The 18,506-nt window shown below is 38.8% G+C and overlaps 1 protein-coding gene across 2 annotated transcripts in view; it reads right to left on the reverse strand.

Annotated features, from left to right (window-relative positions):
- The window catches only part of NSUN7 (NOP2/Sun RNA methyltransferase family member 7), a 48,417-nt gene that overhangs the window by 2,074 nt on the left and 27,837 nt on the right, over positions 1 to 18,506 (reverse strand). The window contains exons 8-11 of one of the 2 annotated variants that reach the window (XM_003258619.3): positions 17,212 to 17,355; positions 13,804 to 13,905; positions 9,370 to 9,487; positions 707 to 830 (exon numbers count right to left, since the gene is read on the reverse strand). In XM_003258619.3, coding sequence (XP_003258667.2) covers positions 707 to 830; positions 9,370 to 9,487; positions 13,804 to 13,905; positions 17,212 to 17,355 — 488 coding nt within the window. The remainder of the gene's footprint in view (positions 1 to 706; positions 831 to 9,369; positions 9,488 to 13,803; positions 13,906 to 17,211; positions 17,356 to 18,506) is intronic. The other variant, XM_003258620.3, reaches the window with a different exon arrangement.

Raw genomic sequence — 18,506 nt, forward strand, 5'->3', positions numbered from 1 at the left:
GATTTTTGTATTTTAGTAGAGATGGAGTGAACCATATTGGCCAGGCTGGTCTCAAACTCCTGACCTCAGGTGATCCACCCACCTCAGCCTCCCAAAGTGCTGGGATTACAGGCGTGAGCCCCCACGCCTGGCTGCTTATTTCTTACATATGAGGGAAGATGCACTAGATGTTGACAAAATGCTTGGGGAGGTGGGGGTGGCGGCCAGGCAGAAGAGGAACACTCAGGGGAAGTATAAAGAACAGGGCTGGCCGGGTGCGGTGGCTCACACCTGTAACCCCAGCACTTTGGGAGGCTGAGGTGGGTGGATCACAAAGTCAGGAGTTCAAGACCAGCCTGGCGAAGATGGTGAAACCCTGTCTCTACTAAAAATACAAAAATTAGCCGGACGTGGTGGCGGGCGTCTGTAATCCCAGCTACTTGGTTGAGGCTGAGTCACAGAATTGCTTGAACCTGGGAGGCGGAGGTTGCAGTGAGCCGAGATCACGCCACTGCACTCCAGCCTGGGCTACAGAGCAAGACTCCGTCTCAAAAAAAAAAAAAAAAAAGAACAGGGCTTATTTGCCAATTCTTGCTCCTGCCCTTCAGCTGTTTATGAAATGCAAACACATCTTTACAGAATGTGCACAGTTCCTGGCTTCCTCTTATGAGGCTTTGTAGTTTATTTATTCCAAAGTATGACATGGATTAGGATTTTTTTTCCTTACCTCCCTTGTTAAAATAGAAAGAAAACAACCATTGGTAATTTCAGATGGTTCCATTCTGAAAAATGTATCAGTACACAATTGAATTTCCTTTAAGGAGCACAGTGGAAGAACAGGAGGACTAAGCCTGCAGTAGACAGGAACAAGCATTCAGCAGTTAGAATGGCTTCTTTGCCAAGAGAGGAAGAAAGTAAATTACAGCTACATTTTTTTCTAGTATACTTTACCAATCGTTTAAACAGAAATTCCAATCAAGAACACAATTCTGAAGCAGCCTTTCCCTAAATACTATTGTAAGTTAAAAGCTCTAATATTTTATATTAGTTCATAATTTATTATAAATCCCAGATTCTCCATCTTTAACCAACTATGCCAAGAATAACAAATGTTTAACAAACTAAAAAGTGACCTTCCCAAAGTCACTAATATGTTAGTAAAAGGTTTCCATATCAAAGCAGGTAAATATGTACATTAATCACAAAATTATCCAAAATGTCCTATATTTCTACCATTTTCAAAATACAAAGGAGAAAACATTTTCTTTTGGTTACTTTTTGCACAATTACAATATAAAAATATAGCCTATCACTTTAATTACATTATTCTTCCCAGTCACTTTTTGAGGATTAATAGATGAGTTACATAGTGTTCAAGAAAGTACATAACAAAGACTTTGTGTCAGAAAAATCTCAAATCATGAATAGATTTAAAATGAGAATTTTGGTTTTTATGTTTAATATGAATTTATCATTTCTTAGTAAGTGGTTCATTCATGAATAATAAATGATTCTATTTCCAGGCTTATATTATTAAAATATATTTAATAAGTTAAAGCAATTAAACAATATTCCACATGAATTAAACTATCAGGAAATCTTTTATTAATCATTGTGTCCTGGCCAGGTGCCATGGCTCACGCCTGTAATCCCAGCACTTTGGGAGGCCGAGGCAGGCAAATCACTTGGGGCCAGGAGTTTGAGACCAGCCTGGCCAAGATGGTGAAACCCTGTCTCTACTAAAAATACAAAAGTTCGGCCAGGTGTGGTGGGTCACACCTGTAATCCCAGCACTTTGGGATGCTGACGCAGGTGGATGGGTCACCTGAGGTCAGGAGTTCGAGACCAGCCTAGCCAACATAGTGAAACCCCGTCTCTGCTAAAAATGAAAAAATTAGCTGGGTGTGGTGGCAGACTTCTGTAACCCCAGCTACTCGGGAGGCTGAGGCAAGAGAATTGCGTGAACCTGGGAGGTTCAAGCCAAGATTGCACCATTGCACGCCGGCCTGGGCAACAAGAGTGAAATTCTGGCTCAAAAAAATAAAAATTAGCCAGGCATGGTGGCAGGTGCCTTTAATCTCAGCTACTTGGGAGTCTGAGGCAGGAGAATCACTTGAACCCAGGAGGTGGTGGTTGCAGTTAGCTGAGATCACACCACTGTACTCCAGCCTGGGTGACAGAGCAAGACTCCATCTCAAAATAATAATAATAATAATAATAATAGTGTCCATGCGACGCAGCTACAAGCCAAAGAGCACCAAGGACAGCCAGCAACCACCACAAGCTGGGAGAGTGCAGGGGACAGGCCTCTCCAGCACAGGCCCCAGGAGGAATGCACCCGGCCAGCACCTTGCCAATGCCTTGGTTTAGGACTCCCAGCCTCCAGAACTATGAGAGAATAAATGTTTGTTATTATAAGCCACCAAGTTTGGAGGAATTTCCTTCAGAAGCCCAGGAAACTAACACACACGACAAATGGGATTTTGCAGATGTAGGATAGGTCCCACGTTAGTTACCCCCAAGACAGGGATATTATCTGGGTGGATCTGACCTAATCACATGACCTTTGAAATCGGGGTCTAGAGGTCAGACATGGAAGAAGTCAGAGATTCAAAACACAAGATGCTATGACGGCTACTGCAGGTGCACAGATTGGGGAGCTCGGGACAAGGAATGAAAGTGGCCTCTAGGAGTGGAGAGCAGTCAAGTGACAGCAGCAAGGAGACAAGGACCTCAGTCCCGCAAACACAAGCGTGGGTTTGGAAGTAGACTCTTCCCAGAGCCTCCAGAGACTTCAGCCTAGCTCATATCCTGAGCAGAGAACCTGGCTGTGCCATGCCAGACATATCTGACTTATGTGAGCTAAGTAATAGATGTTTTTAGCCACTAAGTTTGAGGCAATTTCTTAAACAGAAAACGAACACACAATGGCTCACACTAGGTGAGGAAGCAATGCCAGGCTGCAGATGGCAAGCAGTGGAAGAAGGAACAAGAGGACAGAGAAGTGAGCTCGCTGCCATGGATAACACTATTAAGGCTGGAAAACCCGCCAGAAGGCTATGTTGAGAGGAGGGTCCCAAAAGTACACCCACTATCAAGCAGCAAGGAATGGCCTGGTGAGAGGGGCATCACAGCACTGAGAGGTTTGGTAGTGGTTTTCCTCTGCAGGCCAGGGCTGACAGTAGGGGATGCAGTGACACAACTGGGCTCATTGACAGCAATGAAAATAATAAGATCCTGAAACAATAGAGACCAGGTGAGCAAATTAACGATCAGAAGCCAGGCATGTGCAGATACTGATGATCATAATGAGTACTAAGACCAGAGAAGCATGCACTCTGGTGTGTGCACACTAAGACCTCTCATGCACTGCTCACCTTCCTGCCCTCTACTCTTACTAGGTAACAGAAAATCAAAACACAGAACACAACCTAGACCTCAAGCTCAAAGACTGTTCACTATTAGAAAAGACGAAATGTAATTCACTACCATGTTAAAATATCAGATGAGAAATAACATCTGATCATATCATTAAATGCTGCAAAGGCTTTTCATAAAACTAGGCATCCATTAGTGATTTTTTTTTTTTTTTTTTTGAGACGGAGTCTTGCTCTGTCACCCAGGCTGGAGTGCAACGGTGTGATCTTGGCTCATTGCAACCTCCACCTCCTAGGTTCAAACAATTCTCCTGCCTCAGCCTCCCGAGTAGCAGGGATTACAGGCGCCTGACACCACACCCGGCTAATTTTTGTATTTTTAGTAGAGACGGGGTCTCGTCATGTTGGCCAGGCTGCTCTCGAACTCCTGACCTTAGGTGATCCGCCCACCTCAGCCTCCCAAAGTGCTGGGATTACAGGCGTGAGCCACCGCGCCTGACCCCATTAGTGATTTTGAAAACCTCTTATTGTGCTATTGGCTTAAGTATAGACATATAAATCAATGGATAGAATGAGAATAGAATGAGAGTCCAGAAATAAGCCCATGCATCTATGATTAGTGGGTTTTCTATTTTCTTTCTTTTTGTTTTAGACAGGCTTTTGCTCTGTCTCCCAATCACAGCTCACTACAGCCTTGACCTCCTGAGTAGCTGGGACTACAGGTAGTCACCGCCACACGTGGCTGATTTTTTGTGGAGATGGGGTCCCTCTATGTTGCCCAGGCTGGGATTAACTGATTTTCAACAAGGGTGCCAAGACCATTCAATAGGAGAGAATCATCTTTTCTACAAATGTTGCTGGGAGAACTGGATGGCCACATGCAAAGAAGGAATTTGGACTCCTAACTTAACAAAAATTAGCAGTGATTGTTGTACAACTTCATGAATGTATTAATATTTTCAGACACTGAATTGTACACTTTAAAATGGTGAACTGCATAGTATGTGAATTACATCTCAAAAAGCTTATTAAAATAGGAATAGTTACCTATACTTAATGTATATCTATAACATAATATAAACACACACATCCATGTAGTTGCTGGTGTGGCTGTATGAGCAGTAAAAATATCCAAATTTCTAGGCTTATTCCTATTTGCTGCCCCAGCTCTCCAAGTGTCCCTCCAGACCATCACATAATCAAAAGGGACCAAGAGGTTACACCTAGCTCATCAAGGGACCTCCAGAACCCTACTTCATCCCTTTAATTGGATATTTTAGGACTTAGAAGTGGCAAGATATAGAAGGAAATTGTTAACCATTTCATTATGCATCTTTGGATTGTGGGTGGGGTTTATGAAACAAAAAATAATAAAAAATTTGAGAAGAAACCCACTTAAAACTATAGTAGTTATAGCATTGTCATATTAGTATAGAAATAGCCAAACATCAATGGAATAGAATTATAGATCCACACAGAAGTATAATGGGCTTAAAGCATATTTTTAAAAGATGGCATTTTAAATCAATGGGGAATGGGGGCCAAGGAAAGATTATTTGGGGAAAAAATAAACCTTGATCCATACTTGACTCTTTTATCAAAATAAACAGCAGAAAACTCAATTATTTAAATATAAAAAAAGATGAAATTATAAAAGTACTATAAGAAAACTGATCAAAGCATTCATAAGCTAGGAATTCACATAACACAAAATGTAGAATCCATAAGGAAAGCATTGATACAAATGTCTACACAGAAATTGCTGTAAAGCAATTACTTTTTCTTTTCTTTTCTTTTTTTGTTTTGTTTGTTTTTTTGAGACAGAGTCTCACTCTGTCACCCAAGCTAGAGTGCAGTGATGCGATCTTGGCTCACTACAGCCTTGACCTCTTGGGCTCAAGCAATCCTCCCACCTCAGCCTCCCGAATAGCTGGGACTACAGGAGTGTACCACCACACATGGCTAATTTTTGTATTTTTCTGTAGAGATGGGGTTTCACCACATTGCCCAGGCTAGTCTCGAAAACCTGAGCTCAAATGACCCACCCACCTCAATCTCCCAAAGTGCTGGGATTACAGGTGTGAGCCACCATGCTCAACCTATAAAGCAAATTTTTAATTCAAGTTTTTATTTAAAAATAAAAAGATAAACAATCTGAAAAATATCTGTAATTCATATGAAAACAGCAACCCTTCCTAATATATAATAAGACATGTGAAAAGAAGAAAAAGAATAATCCAGTTGAAAACGGTGGGAAAGTACATGAACATGCAATTTATAAATAAATAATAACAACTATAACAATTTTAAATTATTGAACATTTATTATATGCCATATACTGCTCGTGTGTTAATATATTCAATCTCCACAAGGATCTAATGATGTAGGTAGTATCATTAACTGTATTTCACAGCCACCTTTTACAGCCACCTCGCCATTCACAATACCCTTCTCCCACTTAACAAAAAAGGTATAACTGTCACTACCTTGTTATAGTCCATTGTCCTGGGATATTAACATCTCCAGGATGCTAACAAAGGGACAACTCAAGAATGCGGCCCTCTTCTCCCATGGCAATGCAAGAGTTTAGGTAAGAAATCTTTAAGAGGGTATCAAACTCAGCAAACCTTCCTTCCTTCTCCCTTCCTCCCTCCCTCCCTTCCTCCCTCCCTTCCTTCCTCCCTTCCTTCCTCCCTCCCTTTCTCCCTTCCTCTCCTCCTACACTCACTTCTTCCCTCCCTCCCTTTCCCTTCCTTATTTCTATATATCTATCTTAGAATTCAAATTTAAAGAAAATCACAAGATAATATTAATGACTATTTGAATTAAAGAATAAAGTCAGACTTTTTCTGACAAGGTAAATTTGGTTTTGACAATGAGAACAAGTTATGTAAAATAGGTAACAAATTTAGCATTTTCCCATAAATCAAATAAGATAAATAAATCTGCAGGTCCAAACATTTAACAGAAATATATTTAAAACACATATGTAATATAATATTCCAGAAAGAACATGTTTTGCAGCTATTTAAACTTACGATGAAAATGTTAGACATTAAGTCTAAAATAAAGAACAAGATATATAGTTATTCAAAAATGTTTAGGGGCCGGGCACAGTGGCTCATGCCTGTAATCCAAGCACTTTGGGATGCCAAGGCAGGTGGATCACTTGAGGTCAAGAGTTCAAGACCAGCCTGGCCAACATGGTGAAACTCCATCTCTATTAAAAATACAAAAATTAGCCAGGTGTAGTGCTGCATGTCTGTAATCCCAGCTACTCGGGAGGCTGAGGCAAGAGAACTGCTTGAACCCGGGAGGTGGAGGTTGCAGTGAGCTGAGATCATGCTACTGCACTCTAGCCTGGGCAACAGAGCAAGACTCTGACTCAAAAAAAAAAAAAAAAAAAAGTTTAAGGATTATTTGAGCAAAAATGTTTCACAACCACTGCTCTAGAATCCCTACTTTTAACCACTCCACAGTACACTGACCAGTCAGTAAACAGGAGGCATGCTCAACCTCAGTAATAGAGAAATGAAAATACAATCAGCAACGAGATCTCATGTTTTCACCCCACAAGTGAGTAAAGATTTTAAGTCTGATGAAGCTCAGCATTTCTGAAGCTGTGGGAAAACAGGTTTATAAGAGTGAATGTCTTGGTAGTAATTTGACAATATCGATTAAATCTTAAAATATGCACATTCTATGGTGGTGGAAAAATCTAGAAGACTATAAATCAAATTGTTAAGAACAATTATATATAAGAGGATGCCATTTGGAAAAAGGCTTTCGTTTTAAGTTAGTACTTCTGTAATGTGAAATTTTTACAATAGGGGACCAAAAAAATTACAGATTTGCAAACTTTATCATGACAGCTGAAATCCAAAATGAGCTGAATATTTCTGAGATATTAAAAAGAAATATAAGCAACAAGGTGATGAGATTAAATGACATGTAATACTGCTTTCAACTCTAAATTCTACCACTTTGGGGTACTAAGAAGTGATTCTTGGTACAATTCCCTAGGTAATGCATAATTTCTTTTGGCAGCATCCCCAACAAGTAGTTATAAACGTCTTCAATATATACTCTCCAATTTGAGCTCAAATCTCAAACCAATATAGAATTATGGATTCTGTCTTTATATTACTTGTGTCTTTTATGCTATAGATTAATCATTAATCATGGCTTGCCTGAAATAAAATCAATATTCCTCCACGTTTGCCATATCATATTCTCTTTTTTTTTTTTTTTTAAACACACAGGGTTTCACCATGTTGCCCAGGCTGGTCTTGAACACCTGAGGTAAAGGTATGTGCCCACCTCGGCCTCCCAAAGTGCTGGGATTACAGGTGTGAGCCACCGCACCAGGCCAGCCATCATTTCTTATAAATATTATTCCTAGCAAATCAAGAGGCACACATTTCACATTCACCAATTTGGTTGCATACCTTCAATAATATCCTTTGCCACTGGATGATGATTTAGCTAATGCTATGTTGAGGAGCTCTCAGAACATGAAGTTGGCTCTTAGCTACCAAAAGGAGCTACTAAATAAGGAAAGTCAGCAAGAAAGAAAATAGAGATGTGATTAATATGCCCACTTGTGAAATGGGCAAAGGAAAAATATCAGGTTAAAAGGAGGGAGCAGACAATATGCATATTAAGAATTAGAGGAGCCAGGTGTGGTGTCTTTCGCCTGTAATCCCAGCACTTTGGGAGGCTGAGACAGGCAGATCACTTGAGGCCAGCAGTTTGAGACCAGTCTGGGCAACGTAGTGAAACCCCATCTGTACTAAAAATAAAAAAATTAGCTGGGCGTGGTGGTGTGCGCCTGTAATCCCAGCTACTTGGGAGGCTGAGGCATGAGAATCACTTGAACCCAGGAGGCGGAGGTGGCAGTGAGCAGAGATTGCATGACTGCACTCCAGCCTGGGCGACAGAGCAAGACTCCATCTCACAAAAAAAAAAAAAAAAAAAAAAAAAAAAAGTAGAAGAGAATTTCAAAACAGGAGAAATAAGTAAAAACTCAAAGTGAGGTCTAAAATAAACGTATTCATTGTCACAATCTTAAAGAACTAATTACTGTCATCTATTCCTGAGATCTACTCCTTATCTTGATGTCCACAGTTCACACTGTAGTGTTAATGCTCTTACTCTCTACCCTTAGTTTATTGCAGCATTTTCTCCAGAAGCTATTATAGTTCTCTGGGTTATATCCCGGTGGGTACCAAAGGCTAACAGGCCTTAAGAAATAAATGTGTACTCTTTCAGATAATAAACCAAATTTTCTAATTTCTAAGAATATTTTATATACTTTTTATTCTACTGAGGAATGCATGTATCTAAAATGGGGATAAGAAATTTGGACCCATTTATCCAGAAACCAATCAAGTCAAAGCCAAAATGCCTTTAGCTTTAACAATAACAAAAACGTAGATGTCCATGACAGGTGTTAAAAACAAACAAAAAAATAACAAAAATAAAAAAGTCTTTTGATGTATAAGAAAATACTCATGCCAAGCTGTTGAAAAAGGTTCTATAGGGCCAGGTGCGGTGGCTCACACCTGTAATCCCAGCACTTTGGGAGGCCAAGGCAGGTGGATTACCTGAGGTCAGGAGTTTGAGAGCAGCGTGGTCAACATGGTAAAACCCCCATCTCTACTAAAAATACAAAAATTAGCCTGGCATGGTGGCACGTGCCTGTAATCCCAGCTACTTGGGAGGCTGAGGCAGGAGAATTGCTTGAACCTGGGAGGCGGAGTTTGCGGTGAATCGAGATGGTGCCACTGCACTCCAGCCTGGATGACAGAGCAAGATTCCATCTTAAAAAGAAAAAAAGAAAAAGAAAAAGCCCTATGGAATCTACGTTAAATTTGTAAGAAGTCAGGCAATTTTATCATACTAAAGTATAATTTTAAAAAGTAGAATGTCTTTATATAACTTAGAAAATAATATTTTTCATTTTAAAAAATATTTGTTTGAGTTGTTTAGAAGAATCCTTCCTTTTCTTACCTATAAGGTTGTCCTTTATTCCCAAGGTCTTGAAATTCCAGTGCTTTCTTAACAACAGCTTCATTTTCTTCTGGACAAACTGAACATGTGCAGTAAACAACTGCTTGAGCTTTAGTAACTATATTAGAAGAAGATGCATGACTGTAACGACTCTATTAACAATCCTATACAAATGTGCTATGTTTCCAAACATCTATTTGATACTAATACCACATGGTTTTGATGAGAATAATTTCCCCAGATGCTTGAATGGCTCCCTTTTAAAGTAAAAGCTTGTCTTAGTAATTTAGTCTGTGGCCAGTAAGTAAAGTCACTCTAACTGGATTGTATGGAAATTGAAAATTCAACAAAAAATGAGGCCAACTTAGTTATAAACACAAAGAAATAAATACTGCAGGTTACCATGAACTTGATACTTCTGCCCATTCTTCTACAAGCGATATTGCCTAAATAGTTTAAAGGACTCTAGAAACAGACAGACTTAGAGGTGAATCCCCGTTCTGTCACTTACTGCTGTATGAACCTGGGCAAATTACTTAAAGTCTTAAATTTTTCATCTGTAAAATGAGGTAGTACTACCACTTGCAATTCACTCATTGATTCATACTTATTGAGCACCTACCACCTGCCAGACAGGCACTGTTCTAGGCTTTGGGATACAACAACACAAACAAAAATCCATGCCCCTGTGGAGCTAACTTTCTAGTAGAGGGGAAAGACAATAAGACAGAGATAAATAGGAAAACTATATAGTACTATTAGGTGATCAATGCTATGGAGAAAAGCAGAGCAGGGGTGAGGGATAGAGAGTTCCAGGAGAAATAGTGTGAAATAGGGCAGTGAGAGAAAGCATTGTTGAGATGGCAAACTGTGGGTAGACTAGATGGAGATGGAACCAGCCACAGAGCTATTTAGGGAAAAGCATTCTAAGGTAAAGGAACAGCCAGTGTAAAGGCCTGAAGTCAACATGGTGCTGGTATGTTCCAGGAAAGTGAAGGGGCCGGTTTGATCAGAGCAGAGGGAACGAAGACAGAATAGTAAGTCGAAGTCAGAAAGCATGGTCTGAGCCCCAGATAGTACAGGGACTTGTGGGACACCGGAAGGGCTTAGGTTTTTACTCAGGTTATGATGGGTTTTAACAAGATCACTCCAATTGCTGTGTTAAGAATAGAGTGCAGAGGGCAGGGGCAGAGGCTGGTAGAGAAATTAGGAGGTCATTACAGTAATTCAAGTGTGAGGTGATGGTGGTTTGGACACCGTGGTAGTGGTGGAGGTAGCTGGATATATTCTGGATATAAGTTGAATGTAGAACCTACCTCACACACTGACAGACTGGCTGTGGGTATGAAAGAGAAATCATGGATAATGCTAACGTTTTTAGCCTAAGCGAGTGGAAGGCTACAACTATCATTAACTGAAATGGCAGTACTGTGAGAGGAACAGGTATGGCAGGAGGAAGATCAGAGCTTCCATCTTAGACATGTTAGCTTTGGGATGACTATGAGTCCCTAAGTGAAGATGTCAAGAAGGCAGCTGGAAATACAAGCTTAGAGTTTCGAGAGGAAGTTTAGACTGGAAATATAGATTTGGGAGTCACATAGAGGTGTTTAAAACCATGGGACTGGATACAATCACCAAGGGATAAGTATAGGCAGAGAAAAAAGATCCAAGGCATGGACTGTGGCACACTCCCATGTTAAACAGGGTGTTGAGACAGAGAGGACCCAGTAAGGGAGACAGAGAAGGGGAGGCCAGAGAGAAGGCCTGGAAGGTGGTGCCCTGGAAGACAAGTGATGGAAGTGTGTGAAGGGAGAGGAAGCAACCACTTCTGTCAACTGCCACAGACAGACCAAGGTAGACGAGGGCTGGCAACTGACACAACAGCATGGGGATCACTGGCGATCTTCACAGGACCATTTCAGTTTAGTGGCAGGAGTGAACGTGTGATTGTAATAGCTCAAAAAAGAAGGAGAGGAAAGACTGAGGAAACACTGTTCCTAGGGGAAAGGCAAGTTACAGGAATTTTTTACAAAGGGGGAGGACATTCAAAGAAGTTAAAATATAGGGAATTTTTGTTGATGAGGAACTATAAATTCTAACAATCACAGAGTGAGAGATGTGGACAAAGGGATATGAAGAAAGTTATGGAGACCAGAGTATAGGAGATGAGGAATGACCTGGAGTCAGGGCCTCTTGAGTTAATTGTCATTAATAGGTATAAAGCATATAAGGAGACATGTTTCTTATAATTTGATTTATTTGATTTTTTTAAGAGATGGGGTCTTGCTCTGTTGCCTAGGCTGGAGTGCAGTGAGGTGATCATGGCTCACTGCAGCCTCCAACTCCTGCGCTCAAGCAATCCTTCCACTTCAGCCTCCTGAGTAGCCTGCATGCCCCCATGCCTAGATAACTTTTTTTATTTTTTGTAGAGGCAGCATCTCACTATGTTGTCCAGGTTGGTCTCAAACTCCTGGCCTCAAGTGATCCTACCATGTTGGCCTCCCAAAGCACTGGGATTTCAGACATGAGCCACCATGCCCAGCCCACTTATTTATTTATTTATTTATTTAGAGACCGAGTCTCACTCTGTCACCCAGGCTGGAGTGCAGTGGTGCAATCTCAGCTCACTATAACAAGTGATTCTCATATCTCAGCCTCCCAAGTAGCTGGGACTACAGGCATGCGCCAACACGCCTGGCTAATTTTTGTATTTTTAGTAGAGATGGGGTTTCACCATGTTGTCCAAGCTGGCCTCAGGTGATCCACCAGGTTTGGCCTCCCAAAGTGCTGGGATTACAGGCACAAGTCACCGCGCCTGGCCCCCACTTATGATTTTAAAGTAGAGAATAGTGGCAAGGCTGTGAGTCTTAGAAGGTAAGGGAATTAGGGGTGCCCGAGCCCCCTTGTTGCTCTGGTCAAAGATAGCATGGAAGCTAAGGAAGAACATTTGGTGATTATTGAATAAAATAATACATATGAAGTAAGTAGCAGGTGCCTGGCACATAATAAGTAAACAATAAGTGCTCAAATATTTAAAAATTATTTTCACAACTAACAAGGACAGAGCACAGTTACCTTTTGGTATTTTTAATTTTTATTTGTTTTTACTCTAATCCCGTGACAGATTACATAATTATCTTTTATGTGGTTGACTTCAAATCGGGCTTTTAGTCAGTTCTATCAAAATTTGGAGTCAAACCCCTGATTACACACTTAACTACCTAAGATTGCATTCTCTTACGAGAAAATTAAATACAACTTGTTTTGACTTACAGTATGTCTTCCAGTAACATAAGCTGTCATAATCTCAAGAGTTGCCAAATTTCAGTTTATTTGGCATCATAAAAGAGCTTATGTCATTAAAATCCCTTTGCTTCTTAGATTCTTTCTGAAGCTTTTTTAAGCTTCAAACATCCAATTAAAATTTATTTAAAATGCTTCAAGTAAAAGGCTTATTATTTACCAAATTCCTGATCTTCCAATCAACTTATTTCCTAGATCATATCCATATCATGTTCAAATGAATATTTAGTAGCAATATGAACTAAAAGAAAAGGCCTCCTCTGTGCTTTCTATTTACTTATTTATTTTTTGCTTTTACTCTTGGCAAGCTGTGACCTCTGTGATTCCTACAGGCCTTATTTCTACCTCATGTGTGTTTATATATTTACTGAATGATCTATACCCATAGATCTATACCTATAATATAGATGGGGTCTATGCCCATATCCATTTATCTTTAAGCCTTTGCAGGTCAGGATTTGCTAACACTGATACACCTTACATACAGCTTACTACCTGACCCAAAGTGGGCACTTTATAAATATATACGGAATTAATAAAAGCTTATTAATTTCTCAGAGACATCTAGATTTCTGTGTGCATATGTGGAAAGGCAGTGGTACTCAAAATCTAAATGAAGTGATTAAAGCAATGATATAAATCACTCAAAGTGCCGCCTTGTTACTCAAACTTCAAATCAAGAGATCTAGGCTTTCTCTGCGATTGCACCTCTCTGTCCTCTACTTAGCACTAAGAGAAATAAGAGTTTGACTAAAATTTGGACTGTAGAAGAGTTGTTAGGGTTAGGCACAATGACAACAGAAAAATTATATCGAGTAAGAAATCTAAAAGAAGAAACAGGAAAGCTGAAACTACAATTATAAATATACATAATTATTCCACTTCGGCATTACAAAATTGGTAAATTATGCTTGCTAACCTGTTTAAAATTACAGTAAAGCATATATTTTAAAAACTGAGATTAAATTGGTAAAGATAAATATTTTGTTATTTGAAGGCAGTAAGACTGAATGTTCTGGAAAATGTGCTCATGGCTCACACTTCATTGCTTGATTATAATAGATCATGAAAGACTAATATTTCTAAAATGTACACCGTATTTTAACAAGATGGTGCCTATGACAACCTTACATTTCATTGCATGTGTGAGCTGTTCATACTGCTGTTGAGCAAGAACGTGAAGTTTGTCCACGGATATGCCTCCTTGAGAGTGATCTTTAAGGAATTCTGTATCTGAATTTTAAAAAGAAATGCTTTTAAATATAGCACCATTAAAAACTTTTTACATATTGTTATCATCATAAAATTTTTCAATCATTTTGCCTACCAATAAAAGTGTTTCATGGAAAATATCTATTAAAACTAAATAGATATTAAAATGTTGACTTAAAAATTAGAACAATAAAGTTAATTCTGTTTCATTTTAATATTGCTTTTCAAAAAGAATATTGAAAATATTTAATATTGTTTTTCTCCAAGTTGCTATGAGATAGTCATCCAAGTAGTCATATAAGTCATTTAGACACAGAAGAGAAAATGCCATCAGTCTCGAGACTAATACTGGAAAGAGAAAATAAAATTTCTTTTCCAAAATAAAAACGAATGGGCTATAGTCGGATCTGGGAACACACAAGGATATAGTTTAAAATACTAACTTTCCAAAAGAAACCTTGGAAGAAAATATTCAGAAAAGCAAATGTTATGTCTTTATGAAATAATGTCTCACCTTTTTTAATTTTTGAAAAATGATTTAAATATATGTATTGACAATATTAATGAAGATATACTGAATGCTACTCCTTTATGTAGATTATTTTAATGACCCCTTGAAGAATTACTAGCCCTTTTAACATTGAGATAATTGTTTAAACATACATTAAACAACTTGTCTAAGATTATATAGCTACTAAGTGGACAGCCAGGATTCTAACTCAGAAATCTAACAAGAGGGCCCAAATTTTTAAACTCTGTATTATACTGCCTCTCTAGAACTCGCTGGAGTATGACAGCCAATTATTTATACCATGTATGTGGCTGTTGCCCATTCCAGTAATATCACTAAAGGTTAATTAAATTCCATTTCTTCCCAATTTAGTTTTACATTTCATGAGGTGTTTTTTGTTTTTTGTTATTGTTGTTGTTGCTGTTTTTTTTGAGACAGGATCTCACTCTGTCATCCAGGCTGGAGTGCAGTGGCACCATCTCGGCTCACTGCAACCTCTGCCTCCTGGGTTCAAGCCATTCTCATGCCTCAGCCTCCTGAATAGCTGGGACTACAGGTGTTCACTATGATGCCCAGCTAATTTTTGTATTTTTAGTAGAGACTGGGTTTCACTATGTTGGTCAGGCTGGTCTCAAACTCCTGGCCTCAACTGATCTACCCACCTCAGCCTCCCAAAGTGGTGGGATTACAGGTGTGAGCCACTGTGCCTGGCCGACATTTCACATTTTTTTTCTCTGTTCTAAAACTATCCATTACTTGTTAAAGGACTATTACAAATTATTATACTCTAAAGTCATATCATCTGTTTCTTTAATTCTATCTTAAAATAATTCCAAGTCGTTAGCAAGGGCCAACTTCATATATTCGTCAATGGTTCTAATATTTTTCAATGTTAAAATGTTTTTAAAATTAATTCCTTATTGTTCCATTCTACCTTGTATCTAAGTTTAATAAAATAATCTTTTGGATTCACCCCTACTAAGTTTCTGGTTAACGTTCCACATTCCCACCACAGTCACTAGGTCAGCAGCTCCTTATTTGCCCTGGCTTTTAGCTCCTCAGAGTACAGTTTCCTTCAAAAGCCCGCTTACTTCAGGATACGACAACTTCTTAGCTTATCCTATCATCTCCTCATCAAGGCTTTCAAAACATTACCAGTACCTAGGAAATGTTTTCCTTTCCCCCCTTTCCTTATTTGTATTTTCCTCTGGGCTTTTCTCCCCTAGCCTTTAGTTTATTTTTATTCTGTGTTTTTTTTTTTTTTTTTCTGGATTTCCATCTCAAAATGGCCCAGGATAAGGCAAGAGTCTCACAGTTCTGACCTCTAGTTCTCCTGACTGCTATGCTTATTATAGCTGCTATTTCTTCCCCCTTTTTTCCTTCCCCATTTTCTTTCAGTGTCTACTAATTGTTCTTTGATTATTTCTTAAAGTTCATCTAGAAATTTTCTCAGCCTACCTACCATTCTACCATCTGAATTGGTTATTCTTCTGTTGAAGTCTCTCTGGAAAGAAATTTTCTATAGCAAGTCAAAATTCCATGTGGTACAGTGTAAACCCAGTTAAAGACAGTGTCGTTTAGTGGAAGGAAAATGTGCTAACCGAACTGAATTTGAATCCCAGCTTCCCTACTTACTAGCTACATGACCATAAGCAACTTGTTTAATTTTTCTGAGTCTTGGTTTTTTTCCTCTACAATTATAAGAAAACCATCCTCAAAAAGTTATTGTGAATACTAAGTGACAGTATGTGAACACTACCTAGAATATTGCCTGGGACATTGTTGTGTTTAATAAATATTAGCTCCTTTCCCTCCATTTCTTTTCCTCCTGTCTGCCGTTGCTAGAAACAGAAAACAGTTACTATATTCTGTACATTGGTGGGGTGTCTTCTTTTTCTAATATTCTAATTAACCTTATCTATGCCTTTCAATATAAGCAAGGGATAAGAATAAGTTTCATTTAATTTGGAGCAATACAATGTGATTAAGAGAGTCATTAAAAGTGCCAGTCTCAGAGTCAGACTGGTTGTATTTGAATCCAAGCTCTGCCTTTTACTAGCCGAATGATCCTAGGAGACTTCATTAACTTCTCTGAGCCTCGGATTCCTCATTTGTAAAATAGAAGTTAACAAGTTAGTACTTCACAGAATTCTTGTGAAGACTTATGAAATAATCCAAGAAAAGTGCCACACCCAGTGCCTTACATCTAAGTGCTCAATAAATGTTAATGTTAAATAATTATTATTTTAAATGTATTTAAAAACCAATAAAATTAAATGTAAATGCTTCATATTTAGTCTGAGATATTCATTTCATAAAGCATACATTCTAGAGACTAAGACACCTTTGAGTTTGAAATAATCAGATTATGATTTAATTAGGATCATGTTTAGAACACAGGCTCTAGAGTCAAACAGATCTAAATTTGAATCCCAGCTCTGTCTCTAGTTGCTTGACCTGAGAAAAATGAATCAATCTTTGAGTCTCAGCATTTTCATCTATAGAGTGCTGGTAAATTTTAACACTTACATCAAGAGCTCTGGTATATTCAGAATAGCATACTGGCCAGCATCTTTTCTGATTGCCTACATTATTCCAATTATTAAATATTTTGAATATCACCCTGGTCTATTGGATTGGTGTAAGGATTAAATGAGGTAACAGAGGTAAAGGACTTTACGCATAGTAAGTACTTTATATATGGTCGCTATTATTTATTAATCAGATGTATTTGATATGCTATTTTAATGACTTTAAATAATTTTATATTTTAAACTGTCAACTAATTTCAATAATTTAGAAATTAAAACAAGTACCTTCATGTTCATTTAAAATAAATTCTACTGGATTACTAACACCCAGTCCTGAACAACGAGGTAGCAGCAAAATCACTTTAACTTTCTGTAACCTGTGATCCTTTGATTCAATGTTAATAAATGTCTCATGAAGTATTTCAATATCTGGGGGAAAAACACAGAAAATTTAACGTAAAATATTAATGAAAAATCTTAATGTAGTATGTGATTATATCTATTTATTCTACATTTTAAAACCCTCAACCTCACAAAAATTCATTTTGATGTAGTTAGAAAAGAGGGCTATTCTTTTCTGATATCTACCCAAAGTTAATACAGGAATCCTATTAATAGCATGCTTTCTCCTTCACCTGAAATGATGTTGAAATTTAAAATTAAATTCTCATTCTGAACTGCAGGATATACAGTAGGGGAGAAATGGACTGCAGAGGCAGAAAAATTCAAGTTGACTCCCAGCTTCACTGTTTACTAGCTGTGCATTTTAATCTCCTGAGCCTCCATTTCCTTCTTCATAAAGTGGGATGGCTACCTCATATAACTGTGGTGAAGACTGAGATAAAGTAGTTAAGCTTAGCGTGGTGTCTATTATATAGCAAGGGCTCAATATTGGTTATTTCCCTCTCCCATTCTTTATCCCCTTTTATGTTCTATCTTCTCTCCAGAAAAAAAAAAAAAGGTGGGGGAGGGTTATCAGAAGCACGTATAAGTTGCAGTCCAAGGTACAGAATCCATACAAACTGGTATAAAATATCAATCATACCTTTAAGGATCTTGTGACTTAGCTTAAGAGAGTCTGCCTTCCCTTGTGTTATAGTCATCTGTGCCCCTATCTTACAGCCAACCCTCCACTTTTGCAGTGGCTATCACACCCTTCACCTGCTGAAGAATCACTCTTGATACGGCCCCACCTGCTGCCTTTCTCTTGCCTCACCAATTTTTCCCTCTTCCTTTTCTCTGTGTCTTTTAAAATTGTTTTTTCTGGCCGGGCGCGGTGGTTCACGCCTGTAATGCCAGCACTTTGGGAGGCCGAGGCAGGCGGATCACGAGGTCAGGAGATCGAGACCATGGTGAAACCCTGTCTCTACTAAAAATACAAAAAATTAGCCGGGCGTGGTGGCGGGCGCCTGTAGTCCCAGCTACTCGGAGAGGTTGAGGCAGGAGAATGGCGTGAACCTGGGAGGCAGAGCTTGCAGTGAGCCGAGATCACGCCACTGCACTCCAGCCTGGGCAACAGAGCGAGACATCATCTCAAAAAATAAAATTAAATTAAATTTAAAATAAATATATATATATGT

This window comes from Nomascus leucogenys, chromosome 20 (assembly GCF_006542625.1).
Source record: "Nomascus leucogenys isolate Asia chromosome 20, Asia_NLE_v1, whole genome shotgun sequence".
In the NCBI taxonomy this organism is placed as follows: Eukaryota; Metazoa; Chordata; class Mammalia; order Primates; family Hylobatidae; genus Nomascus; species Nomascus leucogenys.